This window comes from Crotalus tigris, unplaced genomic scaffold (assembly GCF_016545835.1).
Source record: "Crotalus tigris isolate CLP2741 ecotype Arizona unplaced genomic scaffold, ASM1654583v1 scf7180000017666.27876245, whole genome shotgun sequence".
Taxonomy (NCBI): Eukaryota; Metazoa; Chordata; class Lepidosauria; order Squamata; family Viperidae; genus Crotalus; species Crotalus tigris.
Genome location: NW_024096551.1, coordinates 3,352,422 through 3,374,232, shown reverse-complemented (window position 1 = coordinate 3,374,232; position 21,811 = coordinate 3,352,422). Strand labels below are relative to the sequence as shown.

Below are 21,811 nucleotides of genomic sequence, written 5' to 3'. Positions count from 1 at the left end.
TTTTAGTGTAAAGGAAAAACAATGAAATAACTCTGGGAGAATTGGAAAATTATCAGATGATAGGTGCAAATGGCTACAGCTGCAATAATGTGAAAATATGGATATGGTTGCTTATGCAGCATACTTAAGATGTATATGAAGGCTGCATTTTGTGTATGTATCAATTTACAGAAAACATATGATAAAGATTACCATTGTAATTATTTTGCACAAATATGGAGTTGAAGGTTTGTTGCTGAATGCAACAAAAGGAATGGGTAATGGGTTTAAAGAATGTGAAAAAATAAATTGAGTAATCTGTTAATTATTTCAACATTAAGCAAAGAGCAAAACAAGACTGTGTGATAACCCTTTGGGTTTTTTTAAAAGACATATATATGTATATATAGGGAATGTTTGTGATAATATGAAAAATAGGCAGATGAATATTGGGAATATTGGGCCTGGGAATATTTAGATTTGAAGTGGGAAAATTGTTTCAAAACCATCATAGATGTATTTACTATGTTTGTCAATGGCATCTTAAAGAAGTTTTATATTTTCCTGGTCTCGTATGATAGCTTTAGAGTACCCAGAAAATACACTTTGAGATGAGGAGGTATTAAGAAATAGCAACAGGATGCTACAATGTGTTTTTTGTCAGTTTCAAATCAAAATACTTGCCCATCCAGAATGTACAGAATGTGTTTTTTTGTGTGGAATATTTTGTGTGCTATGTTTCTGAATCTGGCTGATTTTCAGATATTCTGAGCTATTCTGGTTTTAGAGAACTCGTGTGGAGGTGAAACAGCAGATCTTTGACTTACACCTGCAAAAACGCAATATTCTATTGCTTTGAGTTACTTAGACAATGTTTTTTGGGGAGGATATTCAGAGGATAAACATAAATTTTAAAAAAGCATAATACAAAAATCTATTAAAACCATAAATGTTAAAAACACAACAAAGATTTCACTTCCTGAACACTTTGGGGTATGTCTTACAGATTTTTCACTGCTATTCACCAAAATAACTTGTAATTTAATCTATCACGTACTGTTTTGTAGAAATCACTTGTTTTTACAAATGGCAATCAAAATTAGTATCTCTTGCTTTTTAAGCATAATTGTTAAATTTAATAATAAACTAAAATAATTAAGGTTTTGAAAAGAGAGCCATGCAAATAAGATAAATGTACATCACAACAAAGAGATTATAAGAGGTATCTTTATATAGGGAACATAAAAATCTATCTATCTATCTATCTATCTATCTATCTATCTATCTATCTATCTATCTATCATATTTAGCACCTGCCTATTTCCTTTGCAAAGGGACTCCAGACGCTGTACAAATAAAATGTTAAAAGCATAAAAACAATATATGAAATGTTCAAAAGACAAACAATGTTAAAAATTAATTAAAGACGGGGAGGACTTTCAGGGTACTACTTAGCTCCATGGCTGAGTGCTCCTCTGTGTGCCCCAAGCAAGGCTGTAGAGCAATGTTTTTACACCTTTTCAGAAGACCATTAGATAATTTTCATAACATAAATATTGCTTCTAAAAGAAAATTCATAGGTTTTGGGATTTCAAATGTCTAAATGCAATTCCTATTCAGTAGTGATGCAGTGGCAATATGAATTCACTGAATCACTTTGGCAAATAGCTTTATGGATGATCTGACTCTATTTCAGAGGTTTAAACTAAAAATTGAAATTTTGTTTGTGGAATGGAATGTAACATGCAATCAACAAGGTTTCTTAATCAAAACAAAAACTTGATTCTATCTATCATTTCCACACTAAGCCCTGTAAATCTGTTTTCTTTTAATTAAGAAAACAGTCATTACAATAAACAGAATTCATCATTTTCTGCCATTGCTTTTCCATACACATACAATACTTGTTTGTTAATATATCAGATATTTTGATTTACTGCATGTGCTCTCAAACACCTCCTAATGATTAATCTCCTCACTCAAGGAAGGCCAATTGCAAACCATTTTTAAATGGACTTTCTGTGCTTACATTTGATTTGAATCAAATTTACATTTGACTTGACAGTTAATTTAGTATTTCTACAGTGTTCAGCACTTGAATATTAAAAGAATCCTGCCAAGTAATATGTCATTGTTCTTGGCTTTTGCAGTATTAGCATAACTCTGTGTCTATTAGACTACCCAATGCAAGAGAAAAATACAGGGATTTAGAAAATTTTCAAAAATTTTAAAAATTGTCATCCATTCTTTTAACAGACCCATGTGCTAGAACTGATCGTTGTTGGGTTTTTTTTGTTTTTGTTTTGGTCTTTCTCATGAAATGTAATGGGAGAAGATAAAAAGCTCATTTAGTTTATGATTTGTTGCTTATTGTCTCCAAGCAGATATTTGTGGGAAGGTAAGAGCTCTCTCATTTGCCACTTCTCGGTTATTGGTAATTAGCAGTATTACCTCTGATATTAAAGATAAAGATTATCTTAAACCAGTGGTTCTCAACCTTTCTAATGCCGTGACCCCATAATATAGTTCCCCATGTTGTGGTGACCCCCAAGTGGTGTGGCCACCAATAAGAGGGAGTAGGACAGCTAGGGAAAAGGGGAAAAAAATGGCGGACTGCGTTGTTTGGCGACCCCCGTGAAATGGTCATTCTACCCCAAATGGGGTCCCGACCCACAGTTGAGAACCACTGTCTTAAACAATGCCATTGTTAACTTCCTCACTATTGCCTAATCCCTTTCAAAATTATTGAAATATATTGCTATTGACACATTTTGGAACAGAAAATTATATAATGTTTTGTAATAGGAATAGGGAGAACTACATTCAGTCCCCTCTTCATTACAGAAACTCACTGGGTGACTCTGGATCAACCACTCTCTCTACCTAGCCAACACAACAGGATTCTTGTTGTGTGAAAGAATACAAGAAGGGAGCATATCTTAAACTCCTGAATGAAAACTGAATATAAATCTAATAAGTATATATCATAATTCCCTGTGAGCATGGGCAACGATTATGTTATCTGGGAATCATGGAGGTCTAATGCATCTGGAGGACATTCAAGACAGCTAATCTACAGCCAAGAAATTAAAAGATGCTGTGCTCCTGGGGAGGAAAGCTATGGCAAATCTAGACAGCATACTAAAAATCTAGACAGCATACTAAAAACATCACCCTGCCAACAAAAGTACGTATAGTCAAGGCCACGGTTTTCCCAGTTACAATGTATGGCTGTGAAAGTTGGACCATAAGAAAGGCTGAGCACCAAAGAACTGAGGCCGTTTGAACTGTGATGCTGGAGAAGACTCCTGCAAGTTCCCTGGACTGCAAGGCAATCAAACTGGTCAGTCCTAGAGGAGATCAACCCTGACTGCTCTTTAGAAGGCCAGATCCTGAAGTTGAAACTCAAGTACTTTGGCCACCTAATGAGAAGGAAGGACTCACTGGAGAAGAGCCTAATACTGGGAAAGATTGAGGGCAATAGAAGAAGGGGACGACAGAGAATGAGGTGGCTGGATAGAGTCACTGAAGCAGGTGTGAGCTTAAATGGACTCCAGAAGATGGACAGGAAAGCCTGGAGGAACGTTGTCCATGGGATCGCGATGGATCGGACACGATTTCGCAACTAACAACAACAATCTACAATGTAAATTGCTTTACCAACTAGGTTATTAGCTTGGTGTATGGTTTTTACCTCTCAGAATTTCAGAATAATAACAGATTATTGTTCAGAAGTTTAGCAGTTGAATGTCAGACTTCATTTCAGATGTCAGGCTTCATTTAGGCATGACATGCATTTCTATTCTCCTGAAACTTAGTTATAATAATCACTAACTAACAGCAGTTGGTTCACAAATGTCCATTGTTTTTTAGTACACAAGAAGGAAATCCCATGGAAACACACTACCTACTATAAAGCATCAAGATTCATACAAAGAGACCTATAGATATGCAGACAGAGGCAAATGCTTAGAGTGGGTGGTTAAAAATTTGAAGTCTTTTGAATTTTCATTATTTCTGTGATCTAAAATGTGATCTATTCCCCACACAATTCCTAAAACTAGATAAAGACAATCTATTTAAAAGATGAGTCAAAAATAATCCACTTGATTTAAGATCATATTTATGCAAAAGTATTGAAAATTCAATGTGGTTCACAAATATATATATATATATAGCATTCTTTAGTATTTAGCAAAAATAATATTGTCTGGATTGATGTGTTTAAAAAATCAGTAATAATTAGTTTCTATATTTACATAATCAATACGTTAATTAATAATATGTTTCTTACATCTTCACTTCAACTGATAGTTTTCTTCTTACTAATTCATATTTAATGTTATATAGTACACATCACATTCCTTTCTCTCTAACTCATTTTTCTAGCCATTGATAAAAATTATCCCATGTTCTAAAATATACTGAATCTTCTTTCTCTTTTCTCTTTAATGTCAATCTGTCCATTTCTGCACAATCTAACTTTTCTTAATTAATTCTTCTTCCGTTGGTAGGTTTTCATTTTTCCAATATTGAGCAAATACTATTCTTGCTGCAGTTAATATGTGTAAAATTAAGTACATACATTATTTCTCATAGTTTCCTGCTATTATGCCTAGCAAAAACAATTCTGTTTTGAAGTCTATATGTTTTTTAATCATTTTCTCTAACTAAATGTGTATTCTTGACCAAAATCTTTTAGCTTTAAAGCATGTTCACCAGATATGATAGTAAGTACCTGATTTTTGTTTACATTTCCAACACTTACTAGACATATTTTTAAACATTTTCGCTAATCTCACCGGTGTTAAATGCCATCTGTAAAATGCCATTTTGTATAGGTTTTCTTTATATGTTGCCACTTTCGTTATTTTAGAGTTTCTTTCTGATAAGCTTTGCCATTTTTCTAATTCTATATTATACCCAAAGTTCTTTGCCCATATTATCATTATTTGTTTCTTTTATTTGTTCCTCTTCCATCTTTAAGCTTAGCAAATATTTGTAAAGTTTTTAAATCAATTTTTCTTCTGTTTTCAGTAATATCTGGTCAAATTCTGTTTGTTCTTTATAAAATACCATTGTTTTAACATCTTTTTTGTATCTCGTTTGAATTTGCAAATATGGCCACCATGATAAATCAATACCCTGTTCTTCTAAGTTTGGTCTATACTTCAGTTTCCCTTCATTGTCCAGAATATCTTTATAGGTCACAACTTTCTCATAATTAATCAAATTTGGGTAAGCAAATGCTTCCATTGTTGAAAGCCATCCAGGTATTTTAATATAAATTTTCGCTTTTATTTTTTTCCATTCTAAGAAGAGTCCATTTCTTATATAATGATTTTGAAAATATCTATGTATTTTATTCTTTCCATACCACAGAAAGGCATGTCAACCCAGTTGTAGGTCATGCCCCTTTAGGTATAGTAATTTTTTGTCTCTAAGTGTTATCCATTCTTTTATCCATATTAATATAGTTGCTTGATAATATAGCGTTCAGTCCGGCAGTCCAAGTCCTCCATTTTCTTTCATTTCTTGTAACATTTTTAGTATGATTCTAGCTTTTTTTCCTTGCCAAATAAATTTCAGTATTATTGTATTTAGTTCATCAAAAAAGATTTTTCCCAATCTTGTAGGTATTGTTTGAAATAAAAAAAGTATTTTGGTAAGATATTCATTTTCACTGTTGCTATTCTCCCCAGCATCGAAAGTTATAGATTTTTTCATTTTTCCAGATATAATTTTGTTTGTTTTAATAATCTTACATAGTTATCTTTTTTAATTGTTGCACATCTTGCTGTTAGTGGTTCACAATTTTTTAAGCACCACAATTCTACATACACTGGAGTTTAAATCCTAACACTCCCACTGTTCCCTTTTGACTCAATTGATTTTTGGTTGTTCTTTCTTCAGTCTTAAGATCGGGAGATACTTGCTCCAGTTTTATGATAGTGATTATATTTAGCATGAGTAATAATGGTTCTAGCCTTACCTTTTCCAGTCCTTACTTCATGTTGGGACAGGGTGATATAGAATCTATGAATATTGTACTCTTGATGTAACCCCTGTTTTGTAATGTTTGGATTTCAAGTAGAACATATCAATAATATATTTAGAAAAAAAGCTGAACAATATTCAAGGCTCCTAGTGCAGTCAAAAGAGACTCTATCAAAGGATGTAATGCTACAAATCATATTGGTTGTTCATCATCCAGTCATTCTTGAGATTAAGCTGTCACTATATTTACCTGTTTGTATAACTCATGAAATTTTGATTATTTGCTATATAATACGAATTCAACTATAAATTTTTGGCTTGTTTTTCTGATGTTGGGAGTGGTCTTAAAAATGGGAATGGGAAAATTACTGTATCACTAAATAGCCTCTTGCCACTTTCCACAAAGTTATACTTCATAATCTCTCCTAAAGTCTATGTCCATCCCTGAAATGAAGCTTGGAAAAGAACCAAGACAGGAGTCCTGGATGATTTCATGAGCAAAAGTCCTCTTCTTCTTCTTCTTATGCCATATCCGTTATCGGATGTTGGCAATCATGTTGGCGATCCTCTAAAGGACTACAATGACCTATGTAACTTGACATTCAGGGTCTCTTCCTAAAATATTAGCATACAAAAAATGTGCATCATTAGTGGAATGATTCCTTCTCCTCCCACATATTGATTACCTATTGCAAATCATATATCATCTTTGGAAACAAAATAAAAAAGGCCTTCCTTCAAGAATATCTGAAATTATTGATAATTTACAGCTGCCAATACTGAGGACATAGCCTGTTTGGAATGAAACAGGTTGAGATGTAGAACCCAGCCATCTTTACTGTTAAAGCACTTGTAAAAGATGATTTCAAAACTCACAACATGTGAAAACAACACTGGAAACAAAATTGCCTCTCACAGTGTCAAAGCTTGCTCTGCATCTTGGAAAAATCCACCTAAATTTGACTAATTCAAGCGATATGGACAATATTCAACCAAATTCGCACTGGCCATGGTAAATATGCAGACGCTTTTGGAGAAAATATCCTCACTGAATTGTGACTATGGTGCCAAAAAACAAACTAGTAACTATCAAAACAGAGCCTATAATGGAGATTTTGCTAATTTCTTGGCTGCGACAAATGAAGTAAAAATTATATTTGAAACTTAGATACATGTTTGTAATATTCCTTTTAAATTTCTGATTTTATATTCTGTGAAACTATGTTTTTATTTTATCTGTGTTCCTTTTACTGAAATATAATGTGATTGTGCCATATGATAAACAAACAAAAAAAACAAATAGCATACAGATTTTTAAGCTTTACAGGTTTAAGGCCAAAGCATTTGTTCCTTGAATAAGTCAATTGCTAATTATTTGAAGGAAGCATCCTTTTTTTAACATTCCAGATTTTCTTTTTTATTACTTTCTCTTCATCTCATAGTATTGATTTGATCTCTGAATCTCTGTTCATTGCTTCAGTTGTGGAGATGAATTTGACTAAAACCTGCAGTATTCCTTTCTTCAATGAGATTCATTTTCTCTTTGTGAAATAATTTCTGCATTTTCAGGATGATTCAGTGTTCTTAAGCTAATGAAACAATAGAATACAGGTAGCTCTTGATTAACAACTGTAATTGGGACCAGAATTTCTGTTGCTAAATGATGCAGTCATAAAGCAAAATATGACGTGACCACATCGATAGCAATGGCAATCCCAATAATCTCCATGACCATCATTGACTGAATCCCACTTGTTGCTAGGTGAGACCACCCCAATTTAGATCATTCCCAGCTTGATCTCTCCTACCCCAAACCTTGATAACATAAGGAATTGCCTCCTCTCCACTTCTTGAACTGCCTAACTAACCCAGGATTTTTTTTTTAAGAAAAAAGCCTGGTATATGAAAAAGGTGCCAGCTACTTTGGCACAAAATAAGGACTCTTTTAAATGGTTCTTCTTTCGTACTGGTGCTTTCTTTTACAAGGCTTCTTTTGCAAAAGAAGTCCCTGGGTGGGACATAAACAGAGACTGAGGCTGGTGTACAAATGGAGGTTTTGGATGAGAAATGAATGGAGACCCTGGGTAGGTGTATGGTATGTGATGCAGCAATTGTGGGGGCAGGGACAAGGCCAGATGATAGGGGCAGCTGGTAGCATTGGTAGGCAGGTAGCCAAAAAGTGGTTGTAAATATGGGCAGATGCAAGTGGAGTGTGTGTGTGTGTGTGTGTGTGTGTGTCTGTCTGTCTGTCTGTCTGTGGGACATTGCAACAGGCAGAACTTTTAGGATTAGTTGTAATTCAGCTTGGCCAGAGCAAGAATTTTAGATTTAATATCTGTCATGCCAAGACATATGACCTATTGGAACTATTCAAATTAATGAAAACATCTAGAATTTTCATGCTTATTGTTCCTAAACTATGATGTACTTAATCTGGATCATACCATTATAGGTTAAATGCATTAACTAACATATAATTTCTTTCATTTTTATTTTAATGGTGAGAATAAACATTACTAGATGTTTCATATGTTCAAAGCTTTATTTTAAAAAGCTTTCATTAAAGAAGCATTAGGGACAAAAATAGCATTTTTAATGCCATATTATTTTGAACTACATATCTATATCACAAAAATTGACAGCTAGACAATGCTAGGCAGGTTTCTTATTACAAAGATTTAGTAATTTATCACTACACAGGGAAGGAGAAACCTACTATATATAGTCATCAATTCATAGAGCTTCAAAACATACTAGAAAGCCCTTGACCTATTGGGTTATTGTTTCAGAGATATTTTTTTACTTAAACAGAAACAGAATGATCACAGGCAGGCAAAAAAGCAGTGGAAGTAAGAGCCACTTCCAACTTCTTGCCAACTTCCCCATTGACTTTCCTTGCAGGAAGTTGGCAGGAGGCATTGCAAATGGTTATTACAGCTGATGTGGCAGCACAGCAGTACTAGCCACAACTTTGCCAAATTTCAGTTCCACAAGAGCTATGGGGTCCCAGATTTTGTAATATTCTATAAATTAGTTCATTTGAATAATGCAAATTCAACAATTGTTGCCCTTTGATAGACCATTCCACCAACTGAACTGTTGGAGAGTTGTTTTTCTACGATGAGTGTGTATTTGTGTGCACTCACATTTCCTTCACAAAGCTTTGTCTACCATCCCTGGCCATTTGAAACCCACATAGTTCTTCTCATGCAGTCTCTCCAGCTTTGCATACCCACCTGGCAGCATCTACTTATCTGCCTAAGGGGGACTTCCAATTTCCTTATAGTTTCCCCACTGACTTTGATTTTAGAAATCTGACAGGAAACTGCCTCACCTAAGAACCATGAGATTCAGTTTAAGATGGCAACTGGCATTGAAGAGATTGCTGTTGTTTAGTGATGTGGTCACACTTTATGACTGCATTTTTTACTGATGGAAAAACTAGTCCCAATTGTTATTGTAAGTTGAGAATTACTTGTGCTTAACTAACAGCTACTATCAGTTTATCCCTGTAGAATTATGGAACATATATGCATTTACAATATGAGCAACATGCAAGTTCTGTGACAAAAAAAAATATTGGGGGGAAATATGCAAACAAGAAAGCACAATGCAAGAACAATTAAATATGTGAATGCTTGGTCTTGTGAAATTTCAAGATAGCTCTTCTGCTGTCCAAGCAATTATTGTTCAGAATACAGAGTTGAATTGCACTGGCTGACAGCTATTTATTCCTGTACATGGTGCAGAGTGACAATGAGAACATCTTTTCCATTACAGATCGTGCTTTGTTCAGCCATCGTGTCCCTTGCTTTGGGACTTTGCCCTTGACTCTATTTCTGGACTTTGGACCTTCGAATTGGATTTGTGTTTTGGACCATGGACTTGTCTTTGCTGAACTTTCTCTGTGTTTTTCCTGACCTGGGAAAATTGGAATCGGGTTTTGCTCTGGTTCCTGTGTGGTGAATTCTGGGGAATACTGTTCAGGGCAGGTGAAGCCTCAATAAAGACTTCAAACACTTGTGGTGTGGGATAGGACACCATGCCTTGCTTGTACTTCCCAGAAGTTGATAACTATGAAAACAGAATACTAAATAAAATTGTTTAAGGCAGTTTAAATAGCGCATCCTGGGGTAACACTTAGGAAATTTTAGTCCTGGTAATAGTCCTTGCAATACAGCTACAAATCCAACTAGACTACCAGTTGAAGATGCAGTATTTGGAGACTGGTGTCCATCTCTCCATTTCAGCTGCCAGCTCCTGCATCTACCATCTGAAGGAACACAATAGCAGATCTGATTTTGATTAAAATTTTTAATTACAGTACTATATTCAAATGTACCCCATATTTTCTATATATGCATATACTTTTAAGTCTTGGGAATTTTGCCAGGTTTTTAAAAAAGCAAATTATTGCTTATATCTTTAAATGTTTTTGTCTATTAAAAAATAAAATCAATTTATATCACAAGCAGTACTCAATTTAAAAAAAAACAAACTGAATCTTAAAAAGCAATGTTTTTGTTATCTTCTAAGAGTCAATCTAAATTTTTCTAAATAAATATTTCAAAAGGGGAAAGTAGAAACCTTTTTGCAGAAACATAATTTCCTTTGCAAAAAATATTTAAATGTTTTAAATCCATTTTATTCATTTTTCCTGCAACAATTCCGATATTCTGCAAAACTTTCAGTTAGTGAAAAGACTAACTATGATTTTGATAATAAAAATACATGGTATGATAACAAATCATAATTTATAAGTCTACAGATTTTTCATTTGCTATCTAGTGATACAATTTTACTAAGATAAACATGTGTGATGTGGCTTGACAGGTGATGGCAACAGCAAAATCATAGAGTGAATTAAATGACAAGCTGTCCTGCATGTCAAGTTTTTATTGCTGCCTTTTAATGCATAAAGATCTTCTATTAAGTGATATTTAAGGAAAGCTCATTGTCTTTGACAGTTTAGTGACATGATCTGTGAGCAGGAAAAAATAATGTCATGCTATCAAATCAAAGATGAGAAGATTACTTTAAATATTACCTAGTTTAATAGCAGAAAGTTTGCAGTAATTCAAAAAACTATTCTGTATTTTATTATTATATTATAATATTTATAGGCAAGTTTTAGGCAAATGATATGCACAAAAATGTTAATGTACCTATTTCCAGGTAACTGTTTATGAAAAGATAGTTTACAAGGATTTATTGTTTACTCCCTGAAAATAAATATTGTACTTTCCCTTTTCTTTACAGAATATAAATTTTTATTATTGTGAACATCAGTTGCAGTGTTGTCTTCATACAATTTAAGCCTTTTGATTTATTCAGATTGTACTGAAAATGTTTACTGTGCCCATCTAAAATCTCATTACAATATACAGTGTTTTTTATATCAAGCTCTGATATAAAACCACAATATATTTTTAGTATATGCTTGATTAAAATGCATGGAAAGGTTTGCTATTGAATACAGGCATAAAGTTTTATTTATTAAATACAGAAGTTTGCTGAACTCCCATTTTAAAATGTATGAAAAGTATTTTGTATAACTTCAATTTAAAAAAAAATTATCATCATCTATAGTGATAACTATAATAATAGAATAACAGAGTTGGAAGAGATCTTGGAGGTCTTCTAGTTCAACCTCCTGCTCAAGCAGGAGACCCTAAAAGTTCCAGACAAGTGGCTGTCTAATCTCTTTTCAAAAATCTCCAGTGATGGATCACCCTCTACTTCTGGAGGAAAGCTGTTCCACTGGTTAATTGTTCTCACTGTCAGGAGATTTGTCCTTAGTTCTAGGTTGCTTCTCTCCTTGATTAATTTCTATCCATTGTTTCTTGTCTTGCTTTCTGATGATTTGGAAAATAGGTTGACCCCCCCTCTTCTTTGTGGCAGCCCCTCAAATAATGGAACACTGCTATCATGTCACCCCTAGTCCTTCTTAGACATACCTAATTCCTGCAACCATTCTTCATATGTTTTAGCCTCCACCCCTAATCATCTCTGTTGCTCTTTTCTGCATTGTTTCCAGAATCTTTACATCTTTTTTTATAATATGATGACCACAACTGGTTGCAGTATTCTAAGTGTGGTCTTATTAAGTCTTAATAAACAGTATTGATGCTTCAGGTGTTTTGATTCTATCCCTCTATTAATGCAACCTAGGATTGCGTTGCTTTTTTTGGCTGCTGCCACATACTGCAGGCTCATATTTAAGATCCCTCTCATAGTTACTGCTATTGAGCCAAGTTTCATAATTTATATTCAGAGTATGAATGCAGCAAATATATTTTTATGCAAGTTGTGTATGAGAAAATTTGTGGCAAGTTCTTGGATCTACTAAAATAGCTTGAAGCATGCCTTACACTTCTGAACCATTAAACACAGGAAAGCCACAATGCGAAGAATTCCATAAGTTTGTTCTGTGTAAGCACTGTGGCATTAAGCTTTCAAACTCTATCAAAGTATGTTTGAAATGTATGCTAATGTAGAGATATTCTGTTGCCTTTGGAGTATAATATTTAGTCAGGATAGGGATTGTAACAAAAATGATTGTTAGGAAATGCTTTGTTTATTTTAATTCTCCTAAAATTCTGCCACCAGGAAATATGATGAGGTGATATGCAGAGGAGTGGAAGTTCTCTTTCTGTTACCGTAGGATAGACCGTCAAAGTCCCTTCCAACTCTGTTATTCTGTTAAATTGAGTTAGTTACTGGAGTATGCAAAAGCAATAATATTAATGTCAACCATAATCATCACTACAGCCACAACCACTGTTTTGAAATCTATTTCACTCATATAAGTTGTTAGATCATTTTGTAATATTTCAAAGAAGAAACCAAATGTTTCAAACTTGAAACAAAGACCTTATATATATATATATATATATATATATATATATATATATATATGTGAAACAGATGTTTGAAATTCAAACCTGGTCATTTATTTATTTAGAAAATAGCGATGGTATATTAAGCAAGGAGACTACAGAGTAGTTGTTTGGCTACCTAAGTCCACGCTTACATGCTATGCAAAAGTGCACCACAGGGGTACCAACGAGCTCTGCATTCAGAATGGCTAACGGCATTATGCAGCAGCATCCGGGCCTTTTTCTCTTCACTGAAGTGGCATTGCATTTGGGTAGGTCCAGTACCACTTGAATTCATACTTCTGCATGAAGTGCCATTATTTTCTTAGTGAAGTGATACAACTTGCATGTAGCATGCATTTGAACTGCTAGGTTGGCGCTGGCAAGTGACAGAAGCTCACTCCATCATGCAGTGCTAGGACTCAAACAACCAGAGCAGAGAATTTCACTAGCATCTTTAAGCCACTGAACCTCTGGGCCTCTCAAATTCAATATGAACAATTGAGTATGTTTTTGTCTATCATAAATGTATAACTAGAACAACACATGCCTTTCAGACTAAGCTATGTTTGTATTTTGCACTTCTCTAATTTACTCAAACAGCAACAACTAAAACTATATTTTGATATGCAAGATGCTTAGAAATATGTTGGAAGAAAGTGTTTTTAAAATATTCAAATTTTAAAGATTCCATTTATATAAAAATTGAAAGAAACAAATTTATGAGTCAGACACATGCAGAAGTGGTGTGAACTATAAAAGAACTATCTGTCCAACCCTACAATATATGTAATTACACTGTCTTTATAATTATTTCACTACTAAAAATGTCAGTAAAAATGGAGATAGATCCTTCTCTGTTCCCAATGATAAGAAAAGCATAAAATGAACTTGATCAGATGAGATTCAAATGGAAGTTGAAAAGATTAAGATGACAATTTTTCAATAAAAAGATGGGTGGAAGGTATGGGATTTTACCCAATTTCTTTTTGATTTATTTTATATTTACTATCTTTGTTCTTGTTTATTTTGAATATTTTATTAAATTTAAAAATTCTAATTAAAAAAAGATTCAAATAGAAGTTAAAAGATTATGACTATAATATTCCATATGAAATTGATATTCTCTATTTAAAAAATTAGGGAATACAGGATTAGAAAAAAGAGTTATTGTACAAGTATTCTATCTCATGATTTACTGATTTTATCAACAGGAAAGTTTTGAAAGAAATCTCTGTGGGGAGTCTTAAGCCCAATGAAACAGTTGAAGCAAATTTGGAAGCACAATTGTTGTCCAGGCTAGACCATCCAGCCATTGTTAAATTCTATACAAGTTTTGTTGAAGGAGGCAGTTTTTGCATCATTACTGAATACTGTGAGGTAAGACCTCTGTCCTATTTTTCTCAAGAGCTGCTGAATAAATATCCTTAAAAGGTTTTAAGGACACTCTACCCCCATCCCAATATTGTTTCAAGTTTCTTATTATTAATTTGCTTAAATGCTTACAGTGGAGTTTCCTTTCCTAAGAGAATCTTGTGAGACAATCCAGTGCAACTTTAGAAAATGATCTGGCTAAGACACTGCATTGTAAAACTAGGTATATCTTATATGGGAGCTTCTTGTTCCCTTAGTTCTGTATTTTATGTTCTTCAAGAATATAAATAACCAAATAGAGTTATAGAAAGTTTATGTTATAAAGTAAATAGGTATCTTCCTGAACATTTACGAACTTAGAATTGAACTTCATATGCTGACAGCCTGAATGCATCAGGTCGATGTCAATTAACTGTAATGCAATTGTTGTAATGACTGAGCTGCCTTCCTCTTCAATTAGTTAAAGACAGTGCTGTGTTTGTTGGGAGAGTAAGTGAGGAACCACAGGAATCAGCATAATAGCTGCTTTGCCAGTGAAGACGGTAGTTTGCTTCTGAGCTTTAGTAATTATATATGTCTCTCCTCCAATTTCCAGAAGCAGTAGGATAGAAACTTTAAAGATTCTACTTATAATTAATGCTAAGGCTGCAGCAAGCTGGTAAATCAGTGGATATTGTGATCACTTTACCTCAGAACATCCTTCCATCAATAGGTGATTATAGGGTTACTTTGCCTTGCTTAAATTAGAAACAGCAGTTCTACACATAGTTACATCATTCAAATAAAAAAAATGAGAATGGATATCTATTCTGTGCCAAAAAATTCTATTAATTTAATCTGTTTTTCCAAGCCTTTCCTACAAGAATGCACTATATGACTGGTTTCATCCTTGTTGGTATTCATCGATGTTGGGTAGTCAGATGTTAACACCATGGAGTTCAAGTCTTCAGCTAGGAATTGAACTCACAGATCTTTGCACATCATGACTATATACAGTGCATTAGTTTTAGGTTATGTAGGTCCTCATGCTAGCTTTTGAATTGCACAGAGCACTCATGGAGTTAAAACAGTTATATAAATGTGAATTAATATTTATTAGTAAAAACAACAGAAGGAGCTCTGATTGTGTTTAATAAATTCCTTTCCACTAATTTTAATGAATTAAGATGTAATGTTTTCAACAGAATGTACATTTGCTCCTGTGTTTCAGGGTCGAGACCTTGACTTTAAAATTCAAGAGTACAAAAGAAGTGGCAAAGTATTTCCTGAAAGTCAAATAGTGGAATGGTTTATACAGTTATTACTAGGAGTAAACTATCTACATGAAAGGTATAGCAGTTTTATTTGTCATACTATAAATTGAAGCTATGTTTCCATTGCTAGATTGCTGACATAGCAGGAACATTTTAAAAGCTTGTGGAATAGTTATTTATCTTTAATATGAAATTCTGTCCAGCAACCTGGGTTTGGATTATTAATTTGTGGCTAAAGTGAGTGTGCCCTTTTAAATAATATATTTTCCAAAGTGTGTACCATTTTGAATCTCACTATTATTTCCACAAAGATGAAATAGCAAATATATTGAAAATGCATTTTGGCTTATTTCCTAAGAAAGCTAATGTGAACATGCAAACTACTATTTTCTAAATGTGAAATTATCTCTTATGTCTCCTCATTATTATGAAAGTGAAAAATATTTCATTGTCCAAACAAGAAGAAATAGCTATTTCCTTCAGATGCAGCATTCATTTTAGGCTGTATAAAAATTAGTCTTCTCCCTGCTGGCATGATATTGATTTCTGAAGCAGACTTTCTTCAATAGAGATATCAATTCAGATCATTAACATATCTACAGTCAGTATGTTTGCAAATATCACTTTCAAATGTTGCTAATCAACTGCAATACAAACTCAGAACATGATTTCTTCTCATCCAAATTAATCTGATTTAGGTATAAGTGAGGTACCTGGTACCTGACTAAAAAAATAGTAACACAGTAACCCCCTTCATGTCATTTTTAAAGTGGGAGGATTATTTAAAACCTCTTTGTATGCACAGTGAGCTGTCCCTTGCTCTGCCATGTTCATGCCATGCTTGTGGGCCACTGATGTACCCTCCCCCACCTAGCAGCAGCCACCCCCACCACACTCATGCCATGACTTGTACATTTACAAGTTCTTCACCAACTAGGAACAGCCAGTCATGTTACACTTGTGCGGTGCGCTATGCCTTAGTTGCCTGTTTGCCTGTTTGCAACCACTTGGGACTTGCTTAAGAATCCATGAGCCTTATTTAACAATGGCAATAGAGAGTGCTGGTATTGAGATTGCTAACCCATGTAGCATCTGATGTCATGCTTTAAAACAATTTGATATTAACATTATTCAAAATCAAAAAATTGACTTAGTTGTTAATAAATGTGTTCAGGACTGCAGTCCAAAAGCAATTATATTAATACAGTTAGAGGACATGTTTAAGTTTTATAACATGACAAGATACATTTATTACAATAACAAATTATTTTTCCCCTATTATTGGAATAATGGTTTTTTTAATTTTCAGGCGAATACTTCATCGAGATTTGAAGGCTAAAAATATTTTTTTGAAAAATAATCTGGTTAAAATTGGTAAGATATAAAAAAGTTACTATTTATTTTTCTAGGGGCATGTAGAGAGGCGGAGATGGCAAGGCAGATGAAATTGAAGACCAGTTTAGTTAAAGAGGCCCAACAAAAGTTTGAATGCTAACTCCATGCTTAGACCAAGAGATAGGAATTCTTACCACTTTCCCTGCCCAGGCTTATTACCCCACAGATTCCCAAGTATTTTTCTTTTAATGAAACATTAGCTTAGGACCAGATCTTAGTTTTAAAGTATATTCAACAGGGTGAAACTGCCTCTCTTTATTTAAAAACTCTTTATCTATTCCAGCGGTTCTCACCTGTGGGTCGGGACCCCATTTGGGGTCGAATGACCATTTCACGGGGGTCGCCAAACAACGCAGCCCGCCATTTTTTCCCCCTTTTCCTTAGCTGTGCTACTCCCTTTTATTCTATTGGCTTTGGAAAGCCAATAGAATAGACTCTCTTGAATAGAGTCTAATTCTATTGGCTTTCAAAAGCCAATAGGAATTGTCCAGGCTGTCTCTGCCCTGCTGAGCCCGCCAAAAGTCCCATTCTGCAAACGGTGCTGCACCAGTTGAGTAGTCCTCGACTTACGACTGGTTGAGTAGTCCTCGAATTACGACCGGTTGGGGGTCGTGGCATTAAAAAGGTTGAGAACCACTGATCAATTCTCTCCCAGACTGCCATTGTAATGGCTAGATTTGCACAAACCCATGTACATGTGGCACAAAAAAAATATTACTGTAAGAGGTCCTTAGTTAGCTGATTCGTGATGACATTCTTCAGTGATCAAAGCATATGCTGGGATCCAGCATATGCTTACTTTTATCAAAAAAAAAATCATTGCCATTACTTTTCAAGGTTACCACAGTATTGTAGAAATTGTGTGTTTATTTTGTTACACATTATGTAAAACATACCATTGTTTTTGTTCTCCTTATGCTAAAGACCTCAGACTACATGAGAGCATGTTAATTGAGAAAAAATGTATTTCCATCATATTAACAATTCCATTAATATTTTTATTGTTAATTATCACTACAAAATAATGTATAAACTACCATCCTATAACTTCTGCTGTCATAAATCCTTATTTTATAATTGTGCTCTGATTTTGAAATAATTTAAAATAATTATGTTCTTCTGTATATATATATAGCTCTGCTTTTTTAAAAAAAGAAAAAGTATGATTAAGTTCTGGATGTGCATAAATGTGCATTTGCTTCCAGATAATCCTTAATTTACAACCATTCATTTAGCAATAGTTCAAAGTTACAACAGCACTGAAAAAATGATTTACCAACAATCCTCATTACTGTCAATGGGAGAAGTCAGATTCATTTAATGACCACATGATTCACTTAACAATTGCAGTGATTCACTTAATAGCCATAACAAAAAAGGTTATAAAATTGATCATGACCCGCTTAACAACCAGTTTGCTTAGCAACAGAAATTGTAATTCCAATTATGGTCATAAATCAAGAATTATTTATATACACAATATCATAACACATTTTAAAACTAAGTTGGTAGCCCTTTTTTTAAAAAAAAAAATAGTTCATTGGGGATAAAAGCTTAATCCAAGGTGGCGCAGCAGTTAGAGTGCAGTACTGCAGGCCACTTTAGCTGACTGTGTTCAGCAGGTCAGCGGTTCAAATCTCACCGGCTCAAGGTTGACTCAGCCTTCCATCCTTCCGGGGTAGATAAAATGAGGACCCAGATTGTTGGGGGCAATGTAAATATATCTCATAAATAAATAAATAAATCTGTGAATTGAAGGCAGATATGGACAACTACTTTATTCATAATATTAACCACTATTTATTCTCAGTTTATAAAGGTGTTATTAGGAGCCTGTGAAAATGTCTTACAACTATGTGTTTTAATTTAAATAGTTAGCTAGCTTTAGCTTAGTTTAGTTTTTTACTTCATTGGTTGTTTTTCTACCAGATTACTACATGTTAACTCTTCTTTTTAAGGGGACTTTGGAGTTTCTCGCCTCTTGATGGGATCCTGCGATTTAGCAACTACCTTTATTGGGACACCTTTCTACATGAGCCCAGAGGCATTACAACACCATGGTTATGATACAAAATCAGACATTTGGTGAGGAGACAGTGCTATGTTCAAATTCATTTCACCACAATGATCATGCAAGCACAAAAGTAGTCTATTTTCTTTATATGTTAGGGTTTTTTTTTTCTTTCTATGGAATTCTATACCTCCCGAGCACACACTTATTAGAATAAATAGGCTACCACCCTATGTAAATGTTTATTGTAAGGATGATGCTTTATATTGTTCTGAGTGGTTAGTCTGACATTCCTCTTCATATCTTTAACTTTTCTTCTGGAAAAAAGAGATTTTATTGTATTCTATTAACGTATACTTTTGTGGCACAATTTTTCTTCTATTTGAAAATGGGTTTTTATTTAGGTTATTTAATAAACTGATAAATAGCAATAGCACTTAGACTTACATACCACTTCGCAGTGCTTTACAGCCTTCTCTAAGTGATTTACAGAGTCAGCATATACCCACCAACAATCTAGGTCCTCATTTTACCGACCTCAGGAGGATGGAAGGCTGAGTCAACCTGGAGCCACTCAGAATTGAACTCCTGGAGTGAGCAATGAATTAACTTAAAAACTTTTAAAAATATGAGCAAGATAGAAAAAAGGCAGTAAACATTTCTGTAGACCTATCACACAAGCAGTCTTGCTTTGTCTTTCAGTTCCAGATTTTGAATCAATGCAGTTCTAAATCATACTTAGCCCTAGACCAATGCCTCCTGGGGATTCTGTTGTGACATTGGGGCCTTAGCAAGAATTATTTCTGTTTTTTTGTAGGTAAGTTAGATAGGTGCCATTTTTTCTTGTATTATTATTATTGAGGTTTTTTGCTGTTGCAAAGTTGTCCGGTCTTTGGTTTGCTTGTATGAAAGAAATTGTCTTGGGCTATATATAAAATATATCTTAGTTAACTTATTTTTTAAATATGTTTTGTTATATGTGGGACCACATTACTAACTGTTCAGGTTTGCCTGCAGCTCAGGAGCTGCAGGTTGGCTTCATTTCTTCTAAATGATTCATCCTTACTTTTATATAAAAATACAGCAGTTTTAAAAAGTGCTTTACAAACAATATTTAGGTTTATACCTAGCAAAAGTAATACAGTAGTCTCCAACTTGTTTTGGCATCTCTCTAGCAAATAGCTTATTCTTCTTGAGTTTGACCCTGCAAAAGAAAAGGAAGTCTTAGCTTTAAACAACATTTCTCAGCTGTACTTAACTGTAAAGAATTATATTTCAGTAAGCATGATTATCTGCAGTTGAACTGTTTGTGTTAGTAAGATAAGGCTAATAAACTCTAGGAGCTTCACCTTGCTTTGTTTCGTCTGCTATAAAAGTAGTTTGGTTTTTGGTTTGGCTGTGGATAATTCCTAGAGATCCCATTTCGCTTATTGTGCTAAAGCAGTGGTTCTCAACCTTTTTAATGCTGCGACCCCAACCGGTCGTAAATCGAGGACTACCCAACCGGTCATAAGTCGAGGACTTTCCCTGCCCGGAAGTGCCGTGCATGCGTGGTGCCGCCCCCCTGCGCCGGCTGAGGCGTAGCTTGCAAGCAGCAGAGACAGAGCAGGCCGACCACCGGCTGGGCCACCAGCTGGCCCAGCCCAAGGGAGGTAAGGCACCCGCCAGGCCCCATGCGCGCCAGCAACCCTCCCTGCACCCGCCGGCCTACCACCTCCCACCGCTGGCCCTCTTTTACTTACATTTTTAGTAGTTGCTCAGCAGGGAGGGGTGGAAACTACCAGACAGCTCGCCTTCGCCGCAGACAACTTGCAGCACCGTTTGCAGAATGGGACTTTTGGCGGCTCAGCAGGGCAGAGACAGCCTGGACAATTCCTATTGGCTTTTGAAAGTCAATAGAATTAGACTCTATTCAAGAGAGTCTATTCTATTGGCTTTCCAAAGCCAATAGAATAAAAGGGAGTAGCACAGCTAAGGAAAAGAGTTGTTTGGCGACCCCCGTGAAATGGTCGTTCGACCCCAAATGGTTGAGAACCACTGTGCTAAAGAAAACAGAAATGTATCTATCTAGTATAGTCAGCACTGGCCAATGTTATAAGTAATCCTTGTTGAACTACTGGTCACTTAATTGGCATTTAAAATTATAGTGTACTCCCTCCAAAAGCTCTTCAGAAGGTAAGTGAGGAGGAGGGCATGGGGCCTAATGTAGTGGGAACCAGACCCAAAACTTGCGGGAACTTAAGGAGCAGAAAACAATAGATGGGAGATATCTTAAGGAGACCTGGGGCAGTTGGACCTTGATTTGTGCTAGCCTTTTGGGCCCTTCCCTCACCCATGAGGTATCTTGAACTCCACTTAACAACCTACATGTTTGTTTAATAACTGCATCAGGGAGAGCAGAAGGTGGGAGTCATTAACTAACACTGCTTTACTTAATGGGTATCATGACATGCAACACTAATTACAGCCAAAAGTCAAAGACTATTTATTTAAAAGAACAGAATCAAATAAAAATTGACAATCTGACAAAACAGCATACAGTCTGTCCATAGTATGCTCCAACTGGAAATGGTTTACCCAAATATCCTAAGCAAGGCTTGGAGGAAATATCAGGTTTTCAAAAATTGCTTGTAGATCAGCACATGGGAACCATTCAAAGTTTGTGGGGGTGCCATTCCAAAGCATAGATGCAGTGGAACTAAAGCAATTAACTAATATTGCTAATTCACAAGTAATCCATGAGTGCTCAAAATTAACAATGGACCATCCAGAACTATTTACAACTTACAACTGGTTTTGGGAGTTATGATGGCACAGACAAACACAAAGCGATTGGGTGATTGCATTTGGGTTGTTGGCAAATAGTTCAATTTTACAATCATTTGCACCATCCCTTGATCACATGGCTATGATTTGTGACTTTT

The 21,811-nt window shown here is 34.9% G+C and overlaps 1 protein-coding gene across 3 annotated transcripts in view; it reads left to right on the top strand.

Moving 5' to 3' along the window:
- Positions 1 to 21,811, top strand: part of NEK11 (NIMA related kinase 11) — a 101,434-nt gene that overhangs the window by 29,451 nt on the left and 50,172 nt on the right. For all 3 annotated transcript variants that reach the window (XM_039336230.1, XM_039336231.1, XM_039336229.1), the window contains exons 3-6: positions 14,069 to 14,234; positions 15,439 to 15,557; positions 16,791 to 16,855; positions 18,835 to 18,961. In XM_039336230.1, the coding sequence (XP_039192164.1) occupies positions 14,069 to 14,234; positions 15,439 to 15,557; positions 16,791 to 16,855; positions 18,835 to 18,961 (477 nt within the window). The remainder of the gene's footprint in view (positions 1 to 14,068; positions 14,235 to 15,438; positions 15,558 to 16,790; positions 16,856 to 18,834; positions 18,962 to 21,811) is intronic.